Source organism: Amaranthus tricolor, chromosome 2 (assembly GCF_026212465.1).
Source record: "Amaranthus tricolor cultivar Red isolate AtriRed21 chromosome 2, ASM2621246v1, whole genome shotgun sequence".
Classification (NCBI taxonomy): Eukaryota; Viridiplantae; Streptophyta; class Magnoliopsida; order Caryophyllales; family Amaranthaceae; genus Amaranthus; species Amaranthus tricolor.
In genome coordinates, this window is record NC_080048.1 from 22231560 (window position 1) to 22249346 (window position 17787).

The 17787-nt window shown below is 37.1% G+C and overlaps 1 protein-coding gene and 1 pseudogene across 1 annotated transcript; one reads left to right on the top strand and one right to left on the bottom strand.

Annotated features, from left to right (window-relative positions):
• On the top strand, positions 1-2634 carry LOC130805617 (uncharacterized). The gene is made up of 2 exons (XM_057670401.1): positions 1-2159; positions 2292-2634. The coding sequence occupies exons 1-2, from the start codon at positions 1-3 to the stop codon at positions 2632-2634; spliced, it is 2502 nt and encodes an 833-aa protein (XP_057526384.1).
• Positions 2635-6019: 3385 nt separating this feature from the next.
• Positions 6020-16575, bottom strand: LOC130805618 (uncharacterized; annotated as a pseudogene).
• Positions 16576-17787: the final 1212 nt, after the last annotated feature.

Genomic DNA, 17787 nt, shown 5'->3' on the forward strand with positions numbered 1-17787 from the left:
ATGAACACTGATGAAAAATTTGCTGAAATGGCCTTAGCTATCCAACAACTCTCACAAACTGTAGCTAGGTTAGCCATTAACCAACAAGAAGGGAACATACCTGCACAACATCATGGAAGGAACACTGAGGATAGAACCATGAGAATTGATGTGTCTAAATTTGCAGGAACCACCCATAACCCTGAGGAATATTTAGATTGGGAGGTTGAATTAGAGAGATATTTTGAGTTCAAGGACACACCTGAAGAACAGAAATACAAGCTGGCTAAGATCAAAATGAATAAACCGGCAGCCATTTGGCTTGAAGGGGTACAGAAACAAAGGAGGAGGGAAAACAGAGAGAGGATCAATACTTGGGGTAAATTGAAGAAACATCTTAGGAGAAAATATGTGCCTTCATCCTATAAACAACAACTTTATGTACAATGGAGCACACTTAGGCAAGGTAGCAAGTCTGTAGCAGATTATATTCAAGAGTGGGAAAAACTTGCTGTCCTATGTGACATTAATGAGCCAGAAGAAATGAAAGTAGGGAAATTCATTGAAGGGTTAAGGGAAGACCTAAGGGAAAAGCTTGAAATCATACCACACCTAACATTTGACATAGCATGTAATAGTGCCCTTACATATGAGAAATATTCGAGGAAAAAGAACACATATGCACAGCCCTACAGATCTGTTTCTTCCAAAACCAACACCACCAGTAGCAGTTTAGGGAATATAGGCATAGGCACCAACAGAATCAACAATAGTGCCAACACCACAACACCTAGTAGACCTAGAGACCAGCCAAATGTACCTATGAAAGACATTGTATGCTTTAAGTGCCATGGCCATGGTCATATCAAAAGAGATTGCCCTAATATAAGAGATTTTACTAACATAGAATGGACTGAGATTAATGATAGAGAGAGGAGACCTAGAGCTATTCTTGTGGCTAGGGATGGGAAGGAAGAAGTCATAATACCCCCCAGACCTACTGATGAACCAGAAGGCTCTTATGTTTTGACCAACCTAGGAACATTACAGAGGACAGAACCAGGGGAGACTGAGGGTGAAGAGTCAGATGCAGAGGCCAGAGAGCAACTATACCCTGAGGAAGGAAGTTACCATTTGCTAATAAGAAGGAATTTTCATGCTACACCCAAAGGGAAAAAGTCAGACCAAAGAGAGAGTATATTTCAAACAAAGTGCAGAATTAAGGATAGGGTATGTGACCTAATAATTGATGGGGGAAGTGAGACTAATTGTGTGAGTGCACAGCTAGTTCAGGATCTAAACCTACACACACAAAACCACCCTAACCCTTATAAACTAAGATGGTTTGTTAGCAAGGCTGAGGGTTTTGTAAAGAAGCAATGTTTGATTAACTTCTCCATAGGTTCATATCATGATGCGATACTATGTGATGTTTTGGATATGAGTGCATGCCACATATTATTGGGAAGACCTTGGCATCATGATAGACACTCAATACACAATGGCTTCACCAATATCTACACTATTAGGCATGAAGGAAAATTAAAAGACCTCATACCCTTGCCACCATATAAAATCAGTCTCACACCAACTAAGCAAAAGAAGGTAAGTTTCATTATGAGCAAAGGAGAGTTCCACAAGGAAATTAAAGAAGGAGGGGAGCTACTATTTTTATTCACTAAGGAAGTAAGTGAGAATCAAGATCAATACCATCCTAGGGTCTTAGAATTATTAGAAGAATTTAGTGATGTTTTTCCACAAGAACTACCTGAGGGGCTACCACCTTTGAGGGGAATAGAACATCAAATCGACCTAATACCAGGATCACAAATTCCAAACAAGATAGTATATAGGACAAATTCCCAAGAAGCCTTAGAATTACAAAAACAAGTGGATGAACTTTTGGCCAAGGGGTATGTTAGAGAGAGTATCAGTCCTTGTGCTGTACCAACCTTGTTAGTACCTAAGAAGGATGGGACATGGTGTATGTGCATTGATAGTCGAAGTGTGAATAACATCACAATCAAGTATAGGTTTCCTATTCCTCGTATAGATGACATGTTAGATGAACTCACAGGGACACAGTGGTTTAGTAAGATAGATTTGAGAAGTGGGTATCATCAAATACGAATGAAGGAGGGAGACGAATGGAAGACAGCATTTAAAACAAAATATGGATTGTATGAATGGCTTGTCATGCCATTTGGACTTACCGGTGCCCCAAGTACCTTTATGAGATTAATGAACGAGATTCTCAGACCATTCTTAGGGAAATTTGTGGTAGTATACTTAGATGATATTTTGATATATAGCAAGGAATTAGAAGAACACTTTAGGCATTTAAGGTTAGTTTTCAAGGTCCTTAGGGAACAAAGATTGTATGGAAAACTAGAAAAATGCCACTTTCTAAGTCAAGAAATTAGTTTCCTAGGATTCATCATCAATAGAGAAGGGGTAAAAGAAGATCCAAAGAAAATAAAGGCTATCCAGGATTGGCCAACACCTAATAGTATCACCCAAATAAGACCATTTCATGGATTGGCTTCTTTTTACAGAAGATTTATCCATAACTTTAGTTCCATCATGGCCCCAATAACTGAATGCACAAAAAAAGAGAGAAGTTCAATGGACACAAGGGGCACAAAAGGCCTTTGAACAAATCAAAGAAGCTATGTGTAAAGCACCTATTCTTAAGTTACCCGACTTCACACAACCTTTTGAGGTTAAATGTGATGCTAGTGGCAAAGGCATTGGAGCTGTTCTTACACAAGGGGGGAGACCTGTTGCACTTTTTAGTGAAAAATTAAATCAAAGCAGGTTAAACTATTCCACTTACGATAAGGAATTCTATGCCATGATTAGAGCCTTAGAACATTGGATGCATTACCTAAAAATTCAACCTTTTGTGTTACATTCTGATCATGAATCGCTTCAATACATAAATGGACAAAAGAAATTGAACCCAAGACATGCTAAATGGTTTGAATTCATGCAAACATTTAATTTTGTGGCTAAGTACAAAACAGGAAAAGCCAATATTGTTGCAGATGCCCTAAGTAGGAAACATCATTTGTTGTCCATATTAGAAGCAAAAATATTAGGTTTTGAAATGATTAAACCTCTTTATTTAGAAGATGATGACCTTAAAGAACTATACTTAGAATGTCAGTCTACACCTAAAGGACTTTTTCATGTAGAAGATGGTTTTATGTTTAAAGGAAATAGACTTTGCATTCCTAAATCACCTATAAGGTTGCTTTTGGTAAAAGAAGTACATGAAGGTGCTCTTGGTGGTCATTTTGGTATACAAAAAACTCTAGACATGGTTGCACAACACTTCTATTGGCCTAAAATGTTAGGCACCATAGGGAAGTATATCTCAAAATGTGAAACTTGTGTCAAAGCTAAATTTACTTTCCATAACGGGGAATACAAACCTTTACCTGTTGCAGACAAACCATGGGAACACATTAGCATTGACTTTATAGTAGCCTTACGTCGAACTCAACGAGGAAAGGATGCCATTATGGTAGTTGTAGACCGATTCTCAAAAATGGCTCACTTCATTGCATGTCATAAAGTAGATGATGCTAATAATGTGGCAAAATTGTACTTTGGAGAAGTTATACGGTTGCATGGGGTCCCTCGAACAATTGTATCGGATAGGGATAGTAAATTTTTAAGTTCCTTTTGGAACACCCTGTGGAGACTGCTTGGCACTAAGTTACTATTTAGCACCTCACACCATCCCGAAACAGATGGTCAAACAGAGGTTACAAATAGAACATTAGGCACACTCCTTAGGACCCTTATTAAAACAAATACTAAGGATTGGGACCTAAAATTGTGCCACGCAGAGTTTGCCTATAATATAAGTTCAAGTTTAACCACAAAGCATTCTCCTTTTGAAAGTATATATGGAGTGAACCCTTTAATGCCTATATCACTAATTGATCTTCTAATTCATTGTAGGTACCATCAAGATGCTAAACAACAAGCCACAACGATGCTCCAGCTTCATGAAAAAATCAAATGAAACATCATCAAAGCAAACGAAAGGTACAGCAGCAAAGCAAACAAAGGCATTAAACACAAGGAGTTGCAACAGGGAGATTTAGTGTGGATACATTTGAGGAAGGATAGATTCCCTAAATACCGACAAAATAAACTACTTCCACGAGCTGATGGCCCATTTAAAATACAAAAAAATATTGGAGACAACGCATACAAGATACCCCTCCCACACACTTATGGCATTTCTGACACATTTAACATCGGTGACTTAAGCAAATATGAAGGCAACACAGAATTGGGGACAATTCTGCTTGAAGAAAGAGAGAATGATCCAAATATGGACCAGACACGAGCTAAGACAAGTCAAGAAGCCAAGACTCACCAACCTACTGAACTAAGGACTACTGACTTACATTCTGATTTGAGCATGGCTACTGACTTGCATTCTGATTTGAGCGTGACAATCCAAGAAGGCCAACTCCAATCCAGACCAAAATCAAGCATCAAAGGAGAACAAAGGCAAGAGGAATCAAGAATAAACCTCACAGCAACATGCAAGCAAGGCAGCAGCTTACACCAAGACCAGCAGATAGTAGAACAACAAACTGCTGAGCAGCCTACCTTGCACAGCATGGAGAACCCAATCTACTATGTGGGTGAACGTGAAAACTTGGGAAACGACATCTCTATACATGGACCAAGAAGCCAAGCCAAGGACATTATTGGTGGTACTCACAGAAGCCACAAAATAAGCTGCAAGGTCCCTAGTTCGCCAATTCTGGAATGCAGCTGATACTTAGAAGAATTAGGATATTTTTGATTTCTGTTTCGAATGCTTGTAAAACACGCGCTTGATACTTGAGCATAGAAGTAGTATGACCGTTAGGAATCTTATTTTAGCCGGTAGAACCCTATAAAAAGGGCTAACCTCTTTGTATCAACACAGTTCAGATTAATCATTTGAGTTTTTTCTTCAAGTAATTGTTGTTTCAATTACTCTTCTGTGAGGAGCCTTTGTGAGTCAAAGCAAAGTGATCTTTTCAGGTTAATTCCACAAAGATTGAGAGAGTTTCTTTCAATTGGAGTGTGAGGAAGAGGCCAAGCAATCCAGTGTGGATTATTTGTCTCTATCCACGGTACAAGGGGCACTCTTTAGAGTTGCCCTGACCAACCTCCTTGTTTGTTATCAAACAGAAGGATTGTAGTGTGTGCGTCCCATTGTGAATCAATCAGTCTTTGCAACGTTCTTGGCCAAGTTTATTGTCTTCTTGAAGGATTCAAGCCCATACAGGCATCATTTCTCCACCTCCCAAATTTTGTGTTCTTTCTCTTGTTTTGCAATCTTTGTTTTTAATCTTTATTGTGTTCTTTTTTGGTTTGTTGGGATCAAACTCTAACATATATATACTGTACTAAATTCCTTCGTCTGACACATATACCTAGTTCAATCTCTAAATACTAGCATGCAACAAATAGACTCCATAAACAAAGGTTTGTGAAAAATAGAAAATAGTAAAAGATCATACCACTAACTAGAAATCCCTTTGTTTCGTCAAGGTGCTTGAGATGCGCTTCAATGAATCATTCTTCATCTTGCTGCTTTTTTTCTTCCTTCTGAGGAACAGTTTTGTGATAAAACCATATATATCCTGTACGTGACGTTTTACTCGGCACAAGAGCCAAAGTGTTTAGTTGTTCAAGAGATTGAGCCTTTAGCCCTGGAGGAGGTGGCAGAGCATTGAAATCACTACAGCTCACAATTTGTTTATCAGAGTCATCTCCATTGCTACTTAATTTACTCTCCCATCATACGATCACGTAAAGTAGAACGCTGGACATCATGGTTTGTTGTTTTAATAAAAATATCTCTTGACAAGTTAAAATGGTCATGCTTGTTCTTTTATCTCATTTTCTTCACAAAATTCTTTTTAATGTATTACCATATGTAAATGTTATATTAGGTGGTAATTGAAAATTGTAAAAAATAAACTTTATTATCAAAGTTTTGCTACTACAAAAATAACATGATAATTTCATAAAAATCTATATTAAATATCTTTCTTACAACAATCGTTTCAAACAGGCCATAAAAGTGAAATTTCGAGTTTGAAAAAATGGCTCAACAGTTTTCAGTGTGTTTGCCAATTGATCAGTATCATTTGCCAAAGATCCCTTTCTTGAGGGCCTACTCCAGGAATGATACGTTATTAAATCAGATTGAGTGTTCTTTTCTTTACATCTTTCTACAATTTAAGTAAATCCACTTGGGAGAAAAAAAAAAGAATTTTTCTTACGTTTCAAGCTGAAGCTGAAGCTCAAGGCATATTGCTTCTAATAATTCACAACAGCTGTTAAAGTAGGCTAACGAATGCGGTTCTATGGGCCTAAAGGTGGCATGAATGGTTAATGATCATGGCTTGAAGGTGCACTGATGAACCATGGTTATATGCAAGTATTAAGGTGATTTAAGCAATAAAAGTAATGTAAACATAACACCAAGATTTAAGGTGGTTCATCATTAATGACGCTACAGCCACCATCCAAGACTAGTGTATCATTATATGGTTAAAGGATACAAGAGCTTGAGAGCTCATTACAATTTAAAAGGAATTACTATCAATGGAGTTTGTCTGTGTGAGCATTACATTGAGTAAAGAATTAAGGAGAGTATGGTAAAGATAAAGAATGGGAGGGTCAAGCTCTTGGCTTGGCACTACACAATACATTATAGTACTACAACAATATATAGACAAAGGAGGGACATATGGGACAGCAGCAGCAATGAGAAGATTCACGAAAAAGGGAAGCAGTAGCTTCGCTCGACCTTCTGCTCGAGTGACCTTGGTCGAGTGGCAGGTCAAGCAGAGGTACAGGCATGCGTCTGACAGTCCTTTTTAGCTTGTTTTACAGTCTTCAATGTCCCCTATCGTCTCCCATGGCTTGTTTGTAGTACATTGCCTTATTTATCAATGACAAACCCATTTGACACACTCCATGCTTTGTTTTGTGCACACAATGAGAGTGTGTACTACTTCATGAATTGGAGTGCCCATTACTACTCAAAATAGCATGCTTAAGCTCTAGTAAACTTAGTTTGTTACTTTAACCTTTAAGACCAAATTCTTCCACTCTTTAATTGTTATCTAATCATATGACTAATAAGTCACACTTCTTTCAGCAGCTATTCTTATCCTCCAATTCTACCTCTAAGGATGATACTTTGTGAAGAATTTCATTTAATTTGGCTTTTGCAACTATAAGATGTGTATCAAGATCTTCATTTATCAACCGCTGATTTTCTACTTGTTCCTCAATAAGCCCTTTTGATTCCTTTAGAGATTCTATTCTCTTTGTAAGCTTTCAATGCTTTGCTTTGCTTTGCTTCTTCAAGCTGGTTCCTCAGCGCTTCAATCTCTTCGGTCATGTGTTGTCGCTTCTCTTCCTGCACTGCAGATTGAAGTACTATCATTTGGACTAATGTAATATGACGATTTGGGGAGTCAAGATCCCTCTGATTTTCATTTTTAGACTCCTCAAAATCCAAATGCCTCATTTTCTTCTCCTGTGAAAATGAAGCTTTTTTAGTATCCAAACTGTTTCAATCTTCCATTGAGATCCTTCTTGAATTCTCTGGGGAGTAAAATCTAAAGATTCCCATGTCAAAAGACCATGGATTTCAAAGCTGTCATTTGCTGTGCTTTGCTTGAAGGAATATGTCCGTAGACATTTCCGATAATTACTAAATATAAATATATAGGATATTTATGAAGATAATAAAGTTAGTTATTATTAGTAATTATATTTACTTGCTAGAGAATAAATATAATTGGTGGGTCAATAATAATTGGACCACGACTAATATAATTAATCCTATAAGGTCTTACAAACGAATCAATTGAACGATAAATGACTCAGGCAGATTAGGAGTATGGGCTTGTGATCTAATTAAGTTAATAAAAGAATCAGTTTCTTTTGTGACCTAGGTTTTGTAATGGAAAACGTGGGATGATGGGGTGAGTATTAAACAGATTTATTTAAACTCTCCCTGTCCATGATTCTCATTTGCAAAAAACATTGAAAAACCAGAAAAAGCAAGAGAAACAATCTCTTCCGTTCTAGCAGGCGTTGGTATTCAATTGATTCTGGTAGACTAATTAGAGGAGCAACGTTTGAGGCTCTCCAGATTATCTTATTGCGTTAATTTTGTGGATTTCACGCTACAAAGGTAATATAGACTAATCCTTTTATATGATTCATGTGTCTGATTATGTTTATGATCTTGAGATAGATGTTAGGAAAGTGTTTCCTGAAATTCCGCTTTTAAGCATCTAAGGAGACCCAACAATCTTGATGCCTACACAATAATCCAGCAACTTAGAACAATGTTCAAAAAGAATGCTCGATTAGAGAGATTTGAAGCTAATTGTAAACTTTTGGAATGCAAACTGGGCAAGGGAAAACCCGTCGGACCCCATGTGTTCGCCTTAATAGGACATTTTCAAGTCATGGAAAAGTTGGGTTTTCCTTATCCCAAAGAGCTGGCCACTGATATTGTAATCAGATCCTTGCCAGAAACTTTTGATGCTTTCAGGTTAAATTTTTATATGCAAGGAGGGGAAGCAACCTTGCCAGAATTGCATGGTATGCTTGTTCAGGCTGAAAGGAGCTTACCCACTGAACCTGCACTGAAAGATGTGCTCATGGTCAGAAAGAATAAAAAGTTCAAGAAGAAAAAGGCTCCTAAATGGAATGGCAATGGAAAGGTAGTTGCCACTAATGACTCCTCCAAACCAAAGGCTACTCCAAAGGCTAAAGTAGCAGCACTACATGAGTGCTACCACTGCCATAAGATTGGCCATTGGAAGAGTAACTGCCCCGTCTATCTGGAAGAAAAAAGGTCTGGTGCGTCATCTTTAGGTATATATGTTATTGAAATTAATTTGGCTACTTCTGCTTCTTGGGTATTTGATACTGCCTGTGGATCTCACATTACCAGTAATGTGTAGGGTCTAAAAAGAAGTAGAAGCTTGAGCAAAGGTGAGGTGGATCTCCGAGTCGGCAATGGAGCAAGAGTTGCTGCTTTAGCTGTAGGAGTTTATATTTTGACATTACCCTCTGGTTTAATTTTAGAACTAAATAATTGTTATTATGTTCCTGCCATCACCAAGAACATTATTTCAATTCCGGTTTTGGACACGGAAGGTTTTTTATTTACTATTAAGAATAATTGTTGTTCTGCGTATTTAACTGATATGTTCTATGTTTCAGCTAAATTATTAAATGGGTTGTATGTGCTAGACTTAGAAACTCACATCTATAACATAGATAGCAAGAAACGTAAAACAAATGATTCAAACCCCACTTACCTATGGCATTGTCGATTAGGCCACACAAGTTCAAAACGCATAGAGAAACTTCGTAAAGATGGAATTCTAAAATTATTTGATTTTGAATCATTTGGTGTTTGTGAGTTTTGTTTGATGGGAAAAATGACAAAGTCACCTTTCACAGGTACAAGTGAAAGGGCCAATGACCTCTTAGCTCTCATACATACTGATGTATGTGGACCTATGAGTACCGTGGCTCGGGGTGGTTACAGCTACTTTATAACCTTTACTGATGATGTAAGCAGATATGGATATGTTTACCTCATGAGACATAAGTGGGAGTCCTTTGAAAAGTTCAAAGAATTTCAAAATGAAGTAGAGAACCAACTTGGGAAGAAAATAAAAGCATTACGATCCGATCGTGGTGGTGAATACTTGTCTCACGAGTTTGATGATCATTTAAAAAATCGAGGCATACTATCACAATTGACTCCACCAGGAACACCACAATTAAATGGCGTCTCTAAGAGGAGGAATCGAACTCTATTAGATATGGTTCGATCAGTGATGAGTCTTGCTGATCTTCCTATTTCATTTTGGGGATTTGCATTGGATACAGCTGCATTCACACTTAATAGAGCACCTACCAAAGCAGTGGAAAAGACACCATATGAGATGTGGACGGGAAATGTTCCGAAGTTGTCTTTTCTAAGGATTTGGGGTTGCGAAGCTTATGTAAAACGTTTAATATCTGATAAACTAGCACCTAAATCTGACAAATGTCTTTTTGTGGGTTACCCAAAAAAGACAAAGGGATACTACTTCTACAACCAAAGCGAAAACAAAGTATTTGTTGCTCGCAATGGTGTTTTTCTAGAACAGGAATTCATTTCTAGAAAAACAAGTGGGAGTAATGTATATCTCGAAGAAGTTCGAGATGAGCAACAAATGGATAAGTTTAACACCTCATCAGAGGCGCCCCAACATGATAATGCCTAGGAGGAAATGCATTCAACACACTTACCTCCTACCGCCCCAAGTGGAGAAAATCCACGCGAAGTCACTCTACCTAATGAGGCAAAAAATTCTCTTGTTGTTCCCCTACGTAAGTCTAGTAGGAAAATAATTCTGTTAAGAAGATATATTGATTTCCTTTTGACAGAAAACTCTGAAATAACCATATTAGAATCAGAAGAGTCTACTAGTCACAAAGATGCTTTGGAGAGTCCTGACTCCGAAAAATGGCTTGAAGCCATGAAATCTGAAATGGATTCCATGTCTGAAAATCAAGTTTGGGACTTGGTTGATCTGCCTGATGGGGTAAAACCCATTGGATGCAAATGGATTTTCAAACTGAAAACAGATAAGGATGGAAACATTAGTGTTTTCAAAGCAAGGTTGGTAGCAAAAGGTTTCAAACAAATTCATGGTATAGACTATGATGAAACTTTTTCTCCAGTAGCCATGCTAAAATCCATTAGGATAATCCTTGCGATAGCTGCCTTTCATGACTTTGAAATATGGCAAATGGACGTCAAAACTGCCTTTTTGAATGGGTTCTTAAAAGAGGATGTGTATATGACACAACCACAAGGTTTTGAAGATCCGAAAAATCCAAGGAAGGTATGCAAGCTTAAGAGATCCATTTATGGATTGAAGCAAGCATCAAGGAGTTGGAACCTTAGATTTGATGAGGCAGTCAAAGAGTTTGGTTTTCTTAGAAATAAAGAGCAATCTTGTGTATACAAGAAGTTAAGTGGGAGTAATATCACTTTTCTGGTCCTGTATGTAAATGACATACTCCTCATTGGAAATGACAAAAACATACTTGAGTCGGTCAAGCAATGGCTTAAAAGTCATTTCTCCATGAAAGACCTGGGAGAGGCTGAGTACATACTGGGAATAAAGATCTATAGGGATAGATCGAGGAGACTTATTGGACTAAATCAAGAGACTTACATAGATAAGATTATCACAAAGTTCAAAATGGAAAACTCCAAAAGAGCGTTTATTCCTATGCAACATGGCATTAAACTTTGCAAGACTATGTGCCCATCGAGTTCAGAAGAGTTCAAGCGTATGAATAATGTTCCTTATGCTTCTGCAATAGGATCGATCATGTATGCTATGATATGTACTCGAGCAGATGTTGCATTTGCTTTGAGTATGTGCAGCAGTTACCAGTCCAATCCAGGAGATGCACACTGGATAGCAGCAAAAAATATCCTCAAGTACTTGAGAAGGACAAAGGATAAATTTCTGGTATATGGCGGAGCTAATGAGTTGTTTGTCACTGGATACACTGATGCAAGTTTCCAAACTGACAAAGATGACTTCCGATCCCAATCTGGTTTCATATTTTGTCTGAATGGAGGAGCTGTGAGCTGGAAGAGCTCCAAGCAGAGTTCAGTTGCAGATTCTACAACAGAGGCTGAGTACATAGCAGCAGCTGAAGCAGCAAAAGAGGCTGTTTGGATTAAAAAGTTCGTTAGTGAACTGGGTGTAGTTCCTAGCATTGAGAATGGCATCAAGTTGTATTGTGATAACGAAGGTGCTATTGCTCAATCCAAGGAACCTAGATCTCACCAAAAATCTAAACATGTTGAAAGAAAATTCCATCTTATTCGAGAAATTGTTGGAAGACAGGATATAATAATAAGTAGAGTTGATACCACGGATAACATAGCAGATCCGTTCACTAAACCACTCCCTCAGCTGAAGCATGAGAGTCATACTAGGTCTATGGGGCTTAAGCATATAGGAGAATGTCTTTAGGTTGTTTACTTCATGTTTGCAATTATAAAGAATTCTGTTCACCATATATCTGGAATGTTTATCAATAATATAAATGGTTTGTTTCTTATTTAATTGCTTGGTTTAGTATTAAATAAAATGTCCATATAATTTGTGTTTTCAATAGGATTATTGGAAACGTTTCGATAATGGAACCCTATAAGTGAACTGAAATCACAATTTATCTAATGTCCCTAATCTAAATCACTAAATTGGACATAAGTGGTTTATTGAAGATTAGCATGTAATTAATTGATAGCTCGGTTCCATGGGCTATGGAAACATAGAGATGTTTAATCGATTACATGGATGCATACCTGATGCATTGAGACTTGACCTAATCTGATTCGAAAGGGTAGAATCAAATCCTTATATTTAGTGGATTCCTTAGACATGAGTATGCCTTAATCACTACGAAATAATTAGTTTAACCTTGACGCTGTTAAACGTCGTGCTGTAATAGGAGGCTATAAAGGCAGTGATCAAGTGGGCCAAGAATTGAGAGGGAGTTATTGTCATACAAGAATGAATAAGTCCTCCTATGTGATAGGATTGGTGTGTAGGCCTCTTGATGAGCGAGAATTGAAAATTGCATGGCCATGCGGAATAAGATTAAATGGTTAATCCTTAGTTGAACAATTCGAACTCAGAGATCAAGAAACATAATTTGAGAAATAACACTGTGTTGTCAAATTTCACATTAAGTGGCTTAAGGAATTTATAATTGTGCAATTGTCTTCGGACAAGTGGGAGATTGAAGGAATATGTCCGTAGACATTTCCGACAATTACTAAATATAAATATATAGGATATTTATGAAGATAATAAAGTTAGTTATTATTAGTAATTATATTTACTTGCTAGAGAATAAACATAATTGGTGGGTCAATAATAATTGGACCACGACTAATATAATTAATCCTATAAGGTCTTACAAAAGAATCAATTGAACGATAAATGACTCAGGCACATTAGGAGTATGGGCTTGTGATCTAATTAAGTTAACAAAAGAATCAGTTTCTTTTGTGACCTAGGTTTTGTAATGGAAAACGTGGGATGATGGGGTGAGTATTAAACAGATTTATTTAAACTCTCTCTGTCCATGATTCTCATTTGCAAAAAACATTGAAAAACCAGAAAAAGCAAGAGAAACAATCTCTTCCGTTCTAGCAGACGTTGGTATTCAATTGATTCTGGTAGACTAAATAGAGGAGCAACATTTGAGGCTCTCCAGATTATCTTATTGCATTAATTTTTTGGATTTCACGCTACAAAAGTAATATAGACTAATCCTTTTATATAATTCATGTGTCTGATTATGTTTATGATCTTGAGATAGATGTTAGGAAAGTGTTTCCTGAAATTCCGCTTTTAAGCATCTAAGAAGACCCAACATTGTTGACTACAGTAACCCAAAGCAATTCTAATGTCTTGCACAAGTTCATAAATATTTCTTTTCAAAGTTTGATGTTCCTCCAAGATAACCTTTAAGATCACATCCAGCCAGGAATTCCAGTTGTTTACAGAAACCGGAACAGGTTCTTGACTGGTTGTTTGCAATGGATTCCCTGAACCATTTGTACTTGCGATAACTATGGTAGACATTTGGAGTTCTGGTTCATTTTTTAATCGTTTCTTGTCTGAACTGTTTAAGTTCCCCAAATAAAGCATTAGCCAATGGCTCTGAATCACGTATATCATCAAGATTACCAAGTCCTTAACCAGATATAGCTAATTGCATAGAGTTGCCAGCTTCCGAAAGCTTATTAAGCTGTGCTTTTAAGTTCTGCTACTTTAGAAGTCATCTGCCCGTACTTAGTTCTCCATCTCTGTAGTTATGCATCAGTTAAAGCCAACATCTCTTTCAAAATCGTGTTTTCCTCTCCAACGTCGCTTACCTTCTCAATGGGGCCCATCCTCGGACTTGATCCCTTCATATTCAAAGGACTAGTCGGAGCTTGCAGCCTTTTTCTAATTAGGTTTTGTAACTTCTGGCATTCAGCTTCTCACTTCCTGATTTGCTTCACATTCTCCAACTCTAATCTTTGGCTGTTTTTCCTCTCCTTCTCGATAGCTCGAAATTCGTACTTTAGAAAAGTATTCTCTGTTTCAGCTGAATCAAGCCTACATATTAGCATGCTAATTTCGGCCTCCAAATCTGCTTTTCCTTCACCAAGATCTTGAACCAACTTCTCTTTGTACAAGAGGGCCTTCATCAAATTGGCATTTTCAGCTCACATGTTTGAAATCCTTTTGTTAGCTTCAGCTAATTTACCCTCCAACCTTTTCTTTTCCTTCGCAAAATCCACCGTCATTTCCTCATCAACACGAAGAGAATTATCTCCTGCGTGCAGCCCTCCAACGCCAAATTAAGATTTGCCACCTCTATTTCTGCCATCTTTTGATCTGTAATGTAATGTTCATGATTCAAATGTAAAAATGCATCAGTGTAAAATAGTAAACCCGTTTTTCTACCTGCTAGTGCTTGTTCTGCGATTCTGGCTTGCTTTCTAATTAGTTCATCCTTAGCATTGCAGTCACAAAAGATTGAGATAGACCCATCACTTAAATTACTTGCATATCCTCCATATTTTATTCTCTCTTCATCCTGCAGTCAGTCAAATACCTAACATCACACTCACAATGTTTAGAGATTCAACGAGACTGACATGAATATGACCTGACCCGACTCCATTTTCACAATTCAGATAAAATCAAAACAAATTTGATAGGTATATGGTTGTTTCTAGGGGTAATTTTAAAAAGTGTAACCACCCAGGGCCTAGTTCATGAAAGGGCCCAAATTAACTTAATCCTTATTTTCAAAAATCAGTTCTTTAATTATATTTTTGTACGTTATTATTATATGGTCTTAAATTTTGCATTTATTTGACATTAATGTGATGGAAAAAAGAAAAATAATACAATGCATAGTTAGAGAAAAATCCTAAATTTTACTTCTGCATGGGCCCCTTTTTAATTTTTTTGCCTAGGGTCCAAAAAATATCAAGATCAGCACTGGACAGTTAAATTAAGCACATAAAAAAGCCGAGAATCACCTGACCCCGAAAAATTATACCGAAAGCTAGACTATACACCTAAATGATTCACACTATTCATAAATTCAGATAGTGAATATGCACAGATCATCAGCTACACAGTAAACTAATTAGAGTACCACAAACATGGAAAGTGTTAATGCATTTTGGTCCTAAGATTTGATTTTGAATCTGTTAGAGTTGAGTAGGACTAACTCATACGTGGGTAATGATAGACACTTTAACACTCTCCTTACATATGAGACAGAATGTCAAGTCATAAGACCCAACAACGAACTGAACTCGGATTATGTTAAAATATAGGTTTCGACATGTACAAATCCAAGGTTTACTACTAAAACCAATTATTATAAGTAGGAATTACCCCTAAAGTTTATATAAAGTGTCATATCATCTCCTTTTTCTCCAATATGGGACAACACACAAATGGGTAATAATATTTAATGTTACATAATGCAATCACCCTCTTGCAATGCTCTTCTAAGAATATCAGAGTCTAAGGACATTTAAAGCAGAATAATCAATGTGAAAAACAAGAATAAATAAAGGCAGGGTAAATAGTCTTACCTCATCACCATCTCTTTTCAAAGAGACATCGGCTCTTCTATCATCAACTATAGTCCTCTATGATCATAGCTTCCTCTCTTCTATAATGAAATCAAAGAAGCCTAGGACAATGAAGATCATAATTCATCATTGTACTTTTAATTGTTAGTTATGTTGCAAAAGTAAAAAAATAAATTAAAAAAATTAAAAAAAATCAATAAGGTCACCTATGCAAGGTTGGGGGAAGGATATACGCAATCATTTTATAACATAAACATTACTAATGGTTGAAAATAAACAAAAATTAATAAAAACTTCCAATTAAAGCTCCTAATTTTTTGTGGTTGTGCATCTTACACCTTCCAATAATATTTTATAAATATAAGTGCTCACTCTTTAAGCTACTCACCTTACTTTATCTTAACAAATGAGTAAGTTTTTATGCTTTTAATTTGGTTATGAATTCCACATAATCAAGACTTGAGAGCAAAAATAATAACAAAGTGACTCCACACCTCACATTTTATAATACTATATGGTTCAATCAGTGTTAGAATAACGAATCAAATATGTGCAGAATAATATAATTAGAACAGAATATTGTAATTAGGGAAATATAATCAAACAGAATAATGTAATGAAGGAAACCTTAGATCATCATTCTTGTATATAAACTCAAGTATTGTAATCAGTTTGATATACGAAAACATAGAAACAGAGATTAAAACCCCTAAACCCCTAAACATAGAAACAGGGCCAGAACATTTCTGAGGAGAAATCATTCAAGAAGGCTTTCTACTCGATCTAAACGTACCTGACAGAATGAGTAAAATGGAGGATGATTCCAATGCGGTCATTTTACACTAACAACCTATAACAATGGGTCAGTTTTTGCAACTGATTCAAAAGTCAAACACCAACAAACAGCCCACTAAAACCATAACCAACACCTCTCTTTCAATCTCCGAAAAATTAACAAATCAGAATAATACCAAGTGGTCCAGGCTGATGCACTTGGCAAATAGTGGTCGTGGTCGACTCAATCACATCACTACTGCACCACTTCCAAAAAACAACCCAGAGTACAACCAATGGATGTGTTTCATTGATAATTGAAAATACAGATCCTGGTTAGGTGAATCAGTATCTCGGTTTTCCGACAGCCAAGGCAGTATGGAAGGGAATCGAAGTCATGTATAGTAGTGGGAGGGATGGCTTGCAAATATTCGATCTCATAGTCAAAGCAATCAAAATTCAACAAGGAACAGAACCAATTGAAAAATATTACTACAAGCGAATCACAATTTGGAAGGAGAGATTGACAGAAGACATCCAAACCTAATGAAAGACTCAGATGATATTATCATTTATAATCGACTAGTACAACAAAATCGATTTATATGAATTTTTGGCCAGTGTTAATGATTCATTTGACAAAGATAGTAGAGATTTGCTCCTTTAAGATACATTGCCCACTATCGAAGAGGCATATGCGTGCGTACGGCGGGAAATAATGAGGCAATGATTCATGAAAAGAGAGCCCTCATCAAATCTAGAATTATTGGGCGTTGTAGGCAAATTTGCAAAAAGAGGAAGTGCAAAGAGAACATACCGGCATGATGACGACAAAAGTAACTTGAGATGTACCCACTATGGCGGCACAAGACATACAAAGGATGATTGTTTCAAATTGGTGGGCTACCCTAAGTGGTGGCCAGATGAAAAGAAAAAAGGGACAAAAATGGCGGCCAAACCCTTCGATAATGGAGAACAAAGGCGCACAGGAAGAGCTGCCATAGGGCTAAGTGTGGACATGAAGGAAGGAGATGAACAGAACATAGATGGTGCCTCCATTGGTGTTGCCGGTGGCCAAACTGAGACCCTAGAAAACTCAAACGGCGCAAGTAAGGCTAATAGGAAGATGGAAGATGGTCCTTTAAAGGAGGGGGAGGGCCATCTAGGTTTTGAGAGAGAAGAGGGTTCTTTAAATAAGGGGGAGGGTAAATAGTCACCCAATCATCAAATTCCACCACAAATGCTTTGTTTGTTTTTGAAAACCCATGGATTTT